Here is a 6,992-nt window from a genome sequence, read left to right as displayed (position 1 = left end):
TACAGTTGTCAAATTAGCGCCAGGTGAGAATGTGTCGCTGGACAGCCGAAATATAATATATATCAAAAATGGTCATCAATCTTGTCATATTTGTTGCAGAACATCATCTGTTACAGTACAGTGGCTGGATATATGTGGTCAGAAGACGCCGTTTGTGTATGTCGCAAACTTCCATTTGTCATTCTCAGTGGCCTGAATCTTCTGAATGATGTGACAACTGACCTCTTCACCGCCCCGTGCGCGAATTTCACACTGGACGTTACGGTAGCTGAGCCAGGAATATTGGACCAGACTACTTAACACCCTGACGTCTCGGTAACCTGTGGTAGAGCTCCCCAAACCTGCTTTCTAGGTACAGCTAGCATCGGGGAATCGGAAGTCTTCAATAACATCATGAACATCGCGCTAAGCTCCCTGGTTCTTGTGGCCTTGGTTGACCAAGGAATGTCTACCTGTACCTACTTGCAGGGACGCCGTGAAAACACAGGTAGGTCGGCAACTGCTGGGTAAAACTTGAGATAAGTACAGTCATGTAGATATTCATATTGGCGGATTTACATGAAGTGTTTGTCAGGAATGTGAAACATTTCCTTTAGAGCCGTTTGGAATCTTTAATTCCTTCACGTATTCGGGGTTCTCTTTGGTCACTTGATTGTACAAACTGAAAAGCGTTGGTGTAGCTAATACAACCCGAGTTTTCGATACTCAAAAATGCTGTTCTCGTTGCTCTCGTCAACACATTCGTCCTGTATGTGTTAAATATGTTCCGAAAATGACGATGCCGAGTCTATATCGTAATATTCTGCTGTGATTTGCACTCTCTGGATTAATAATCATGCAGTTGTTTGATACCCTAGTCCGACCCCGTGCGGTGATCAACTATGTATTTTACTAATTAAATTAAAACATTGAAGTCTACATGAAGGGATCCAAAATAAATATAATATCAAGTTTCTGCTGACGATTTCCTTAATATTTCTTTGGCAAGACTACTGGTATTTACCAGATGGACATTATAGTCAGAAACTCTGTTGTTGATCAGGCACTTGTCTCTCTCCTGCATAGTAAACGAGTTCTCATAAATATTTAACAATAATTTGAAAATTATTATAAAGAAAAAGAAAATACATAAGATTATCGTTATATATTATTCACAAATACTCTTTCTGTATATATATACTGTAATTTCCATTCTTGACTAATAACCAAATACTAATTATTTGAAATAAATGTAATAATTTATGGAGAGAACTTTAATATAGGCTTAGCCTGATGTTCAATCCATTTGATTATCAATAAAATATGTTGAAATGAATATTTCTTTGGCTACCAATACCAAGTGCATAAATGTCTAGGTTCTTGAGTGTTATTGGTACTAAAAAGTTTATTACGGTTAATATTAATTATTAACATTACCCGACGGAATCCTCGTTATTGTATACAAAGATAGAAACCTCGTCTTAACTGATTTCCGAACGCCTGTTTGATTCATATTTAGTACTCGTATCAATGTAATTATTGTTTCCAAGAAAACGTCTGTAACACCGACTATTCGCGATATGAATCTGTTCGGTAACTCCGCCCTGTTCTGGGACACACGACGGACAAACTGGAACTGTCAGTAATATATATCTCGTCTACATATTTACTACAGATCGTTCACACAAGTTAGGGATTAATATCGTTTCCTAGAGTAACTTACAAAAAAGAGACATTTTATCTTCATTTGAAATAAATGCATGCCGCGAAGCCGTATCGCTTATTTAGGGTGTCGGAGCAATCGGCATAACCATAATAGCTGAGCCATTTATCAAACATTTGCTGTAGGGTAATTGGTATATTTAGTTCCATATATTACAAGTAAATGGCGACGGAATCCTGTTTCGAGGCCAAGAACGACGTAATCGTCAAAACTACCTGTATAATAGTATTAAGTGACATTTAAATCGTCGAAGCGGTACGGCATTGATTCGGCCAGTCTTTGGTCATGGTTACAGAGGAGAGAATTGATTAGGTCAGTCTTTGGTCATGGTTACAGAGGAGAGAATTGATTAGGTCAGTCTTTGGTCATGGTTACAGAGGAGAGAATTGATTAGGTCAGTCTTTGGTCATGGTTACAGAGGAGAGAATTGATTAGGTCAGTCTTTGGTCATGGTTACAGAGGAGAGAATTGATTAGGTCAGTCTTTGGTCATGGTTACAGAGGAGAGAATTGATTAGGTCAGTCTTTGGTCATGGTTACAGAGGAGAGAATTGATTAGGTCAGTCTTTGGTCATGGTTACAGAGGAGAGAATTGATTAGGTCAGTCTTTGGTCATGGTTACAGAGGAGAGAATTGATTAGGTCAGTCTTTGGTCATGGTTACAGAGGAGAGAATTGATTAGGTCAGTCTTTGGTCATGGTTACAGAGGAGAGAATTGATTAGGTCAGTCTTTGGTCATTGTTACAGAGGAGAGAATTGATTAGGTCAGTCTTTGGTCATGGTTACAGAGGAGAGAATTGATTAGGTCAGTCTTTGGTCATGGTTACAGAGGAGAGAATTGATTAGGTCAGTCTTTGGTCATTGTTACAGAGGAGAGAATCTGTCCCTCTCATCTTCATCAGAAAAAGATATCTCGTGCATTCTTTTAAGTGTATATAATTTGTCGTGTTAAATGTGTTATTTGATTGATTACTGTCCTTTAGACCTATAATCATCACGTGGATTCGACCTTGACAACACGAGTGGAAATCCATGCTTATAAAGTCACGAGTTAACAGTTCATCAGTTTAAAGGAAATGGAAATTCCCAATCAACTTTAGATACGTTTCAAATTACAGTTTGAAAGGTTAAAGATGTTGTTTTTAAAGTGAATTAATGAATATTAGCATATTTTGGATATTAATTTCCTTCTTGTTCCGTGCCATTGAGACTAATTATATAGCAACCGCTCTTGTTTCCTGGTCCTAGTGGAGCTGACGTGATATAGCTAACCTACTTAAGCGCATGTGACAGCAATTCTTCACTATTACAACATTAACAGGCGTTCTATAATAACTTCACTACTTCAGACACTCCCTAAACCAATGCACATATTCATCCTTAATTCGCCCTGTTGTGTTTTTATATTTTTTTACAATTGTTGAACATTGATTTCAAAGTACTACAATGGTACTTACAGTGGTAGCACTGCTACAGGATCTGAAATTATCTTCCATAATGCTCTTGTTAATAATAGGTCAATAAAAAATAATTGTCAATATGCAAATAATCCATGACGTCATATCAACTTCAATAATATATATTTATAATATATATAATTGGCATTTGCGAAACGGAGATGTCAGAAGGAAAGGAAAGACAACGCTGAATGCAAAAAATGGCAGGAGATATAATGAACATTGACCAGCTGAAAGTATGGAATAGTGTAATGTCAACAAATGTCAGCTGAGTCGAGAACGATTACTCCCTCTGTCTAAAAAACAATACTTTAAAAAAATTTTGTTAAAAATTCTAAAATTATAAAATAAATAAATTGATTAATAAAATAGATTCTCTCCCTCCATTCATACAAATAGACACCCAATCTCTACTCAAACTCCCATTTCAAAAAAAAATAAAATAAATGTATCTAAATTCTAATGTCATCTTGTGTAAATATTTATGTGTTGTATTCTACTGTTGGAAAAGACCTTCATATAAGTTGGAAAACCTGTGCCCGAACCTCGTTGCATATTTATGATACAATAAAAATATGTTTAGATAAAAAAAACTAAATAGTTGCTGCATGACAGGGTCTCAGTTCTACGAGTTGGTATCGTTTGCCGAGTAAGGACCAAACAGATTAATAAAGTAGATTGGTGTATAAAATCTCAATTAAACTGTCTGAATTATCGAAGGTCCGTCCTCAACGCCACTACATAGGCCATGACTTACTCGAGACGTTTATCAAATCTAAACCTCATGCATATTTATAAGATAATAAATCATACGATTATTACACCAATAGAACTAGTCCTACTCGATATCACTATTGAGCAATAAGCGGAACACCAAGTCACTTAGGAATTGCCTTATATGAATGTACATTGTAATATCGATGAGTTTCTGAGAGAAAAAAAAATATTGAAATTGAATATGATACACTCTGTTCCCTATTTACGTAAATGATCTGATTATTTCATTTCAATAACTGCGTGAGTACATTTGTGTTTTTGTAGGCATCATACACATTGTACGGACCTTTGGGAGGAAATCATGTACCAATTCCCAAGGCCTGAATGCTTCTGCATACCAGTCCGAAGTGACAAAAATAATTTATAAATTGATGAAGTGCCCCTTCGGCAAGGCGTGCAAATCTAAGTATCACTTGGGGTCTTGGTTTGGTTTGGTTTATTTTGTTTAACGTCCTAATAACATCTAAGGTCATTTAAGGACGGCCTTTCGTGCGTGCGACATGCATGCGTGTGTTGAGTGCATATGGGAGGCTGCGGTATGTTCGTGTTAAGTCTCCTTGTGATAGGCCGGAACTTTTGCCGATTTATAGTGCTATCTCACTGAAGCATACTGCCGAAGACACCAAGCAGCACACCCCACCCGGTCACATTATACTGACAACTTTGGGTCTATTTTTCATTTAAATATATATATATCTATATATATATATGGTATCAGATATTATTTCTTACCTTAGTCAATCAACCAACTGTGTTGTTGTAGCGTTCGGCCGGACCCGGTACCTATGTGACTTCCCCATCAACAGCAACGGAAGCCGGGCATCCATCACCTTCGAATTCGGCTCCAAGTTCTCTACCTCAGACTGTACTGAATGCGAATGTACAGCTGATGGAATGCGCTGTTGTGGGTAAGACTAATATACTCAATAACAATTTGTGGCCGGCGTAAGACATACTTCCGGTGTTCTTTCTCTGTATTATGTTGTCAATAACAATATTTTATATGGCCGGCATAAGACATACTTCCGGTGTTATTTCTTTATATTTTGTTGTCAATAATAATATCTTATATGGCCGGCATAAGACATACTTCCGGTGTTATTTCTCTGTATTATGTTGTCAATAACAATATTGTATATGGCCGGCGTAAGACATACTTCCGGTGTTATTTCTCGGTATTATGTTGTCAATAGCAATATTTTATATGGCCGGCGTAAGACATACTTTCGGTGTTATTTTTTTATATATATTTTGCTAAAGATTAACCTTATAAACAAACAATTACAAAACAATTCAACCAAGTTTGAATTCTTTATCACAGATGGGTGAATTTTTCTGTCGTAATATTCTTTGGGAAAAAACCCATTTGTGAAATGTACACTACACATTTATTCTGTTTCAGTTGGGATATATCTAAAAGACTAGTTTTATCGCAATGAAAATGAGTCAGGTTTCATAAATAGCTCCTGAGAATAAATTCTTATCGATTTACTTTTCAGTTTCGGCATAAATTCTGGGACTCCCCTTTACGCCCCTGATGGTTGTCACGTGGTTGCTGATGGATGTAAGGCCCGGGTGGTTTATAAGTCAGATAACCGGACAGACTGCTACTCACAGGGCTACGGATTCAATCGTCGACCGATGAACCCTTTCGCCGGGCAATTCGACCAATACGGGATGTTTGGAATGGGTGGGCCCGGTATCATGGGGCAACGCCGGGGACAAGCAAACGGCGGAGAGATGGAATCTGAGGGCATTCTTCCCATGCTACTGCCGTTACTGATGGGAGCCAATGGTGAGGGGGGAATGTTCGGACTTGGAGCTCCACCCAGCGGAGAGGGCGGTAGAGCCCGGACAGGAGCTCGATCACCAACGGATCCTGTACAAGGCGGCATGTCCGGTCTTCCGCCATTGTTCCGCATGATGCTCTTGTCCAGTATGTTTTCAAGCTAGACTTTTCTAACAAGTTCTTACTGAGGACAATTTTGGGCTTTAGGGTCGAGTCACGAGTCCTAGTCACGTGATTTCACAATAAACACGCATACCCATGTCCCGATTTGTCAAACATGTTTATGAAGAAAAAAAAATGTCGTTTTCATACTAAACGTGAATCGAAACACGCAATGTATTGTTGTCTCTACACAGTGTAATTATTGTAGCAAGTATGATCGGGTATTATATACTCAAGTGTTCATATGTCCGGTAAAGTCTTTCTGAATGCAAAGTAAACTCGTCGATAATTTAGTTTTGAGCCGGCATTCCTAAGGTGACATTCCTAAGGGGCCCATTCCTAAGCTGACAATTATGTTGGTTAGGCTGTGGCTAAGGTGACCATATTTACAGTTTCTAGTTTTTGTATATTTTTAATCGCAATGAAAAAATTACTATAAGTGTCCATGATCTGTAACATGATGTTTATGAATAAAATACATCTGTTGAATTGTAATATTGTAATATTATTTTGGGAGGTGACGAAATCCATTGAGCCATTGTAAAACTTTTGTGACACGGGTTAAGGGTTGCATTTTTGGCGTGACGTCATTTGATTGTTGTCAGTACGTTCTGCCATACCTTTGGGATTGACAGCGAAGTCACACCCTTGTTAGGGATGACAGAGCTATCGTGAAAAGGCAAATGGGAGACAACTCTGTGAATTGTGAGTTAATACACGGTAACCATGGAACGACAACTATCCAATTGCCTGTGCTGATTTTATTCTAACGGGAAATATCTAAAGACAATTTTGAATCGTTTTCCGAATATTCGGAAACTGCTGTTTAGGTTGATTTGTATACTTTTCTCTATACCATAGTAGATTTTTACAAAGAGCTCATATAGCATAGCTCTCTGCAGTGTTGATGTGCAACATTTCGCCTTTGGCAATAAATCATCGCCATTGAGTGAGAAAGTGAAATGAAATATACGCATTGTGATTGACCTAGGACAAACTGTCCATACAAGGTGACAGACTGTACACCTCCAGGTGGTGTTGGACACCAAGTTAAACGGTGATACTAAGCCCGTGGCGAGGCCAGTTTACACCACAGTGGTTCGTCA

At 38.2% G+C, this 6,992-nt stretch overlaps 1 protein-coding gene across 1 annotated transcript; it reads left to right on the top strand.

The window, feature by feature from the left end:
- The first annotated feature begins 285 nt into the window (after nucleotides 1-285).
- Nucleotides 286-6,381, top strand: LOC117321078. The gene is made up of 3 exons (XM_033875561.1): nucleotides 286-487; nucleotides 4,699-4,843; nucleotides 5,435-6,381. Exons 1-3 carry the CDS (start codon nucleotides 394-396, stop codon nucleotides 5,886-5,888), a joined length of 693 nt encoding a protein of 230 aa, XP_033731452.1. The 5' UTR covers nucleotides 286-393; the 3' UTR covers nucleotides 5,889-6,381.
- The last annotated feature ends 611 nt before the right edge of the window (nucleotides 6,382-6,992 follow it).

The sequence above is a fragment of the Pecten maximus genome, chromosome 2, assembly GCF_902652985.1.
Source record: "Pecten maximus chromosome 2, xPecMax1.1, whole genome shotgun sequence".
Lineage (NCBI taxonomy): Eukaryota > Metazoa > Mollusca > Bivalvia > Pectinida > Pectinidae > Pecten > Pecten maximus.
Note: the sequence above shows the minus strand (reverse complement) of the source record. Positions and strands in the feature narration are given on the sequence as shown.

Excerpts from the sequence above, each read along its gene's own strand:
- LOC117321078 (XM_033875561.1), top strand. The coding sequence starts at position 394 with ATGAACATCGCGCTAAGCTCCCTGGTTCTTGTGGCCTTGGTTGACCAA. Across the intron at positions 488-4,698 it reads GGGACGCCGTGAAAACACAG|CGTTCGGCCGGACCCGGTAC; the intron begins GTAGGTCGGCAA and ends GTGTTGTTGTAG. Across the intron at positions 4,844-5,434 it reads GATGGAATGCGCTGTTGTGG|TTTCGGCATAAATTCTGGGA; the intron begins GTAAGACTAATA and ends TTTACTTTTCAG.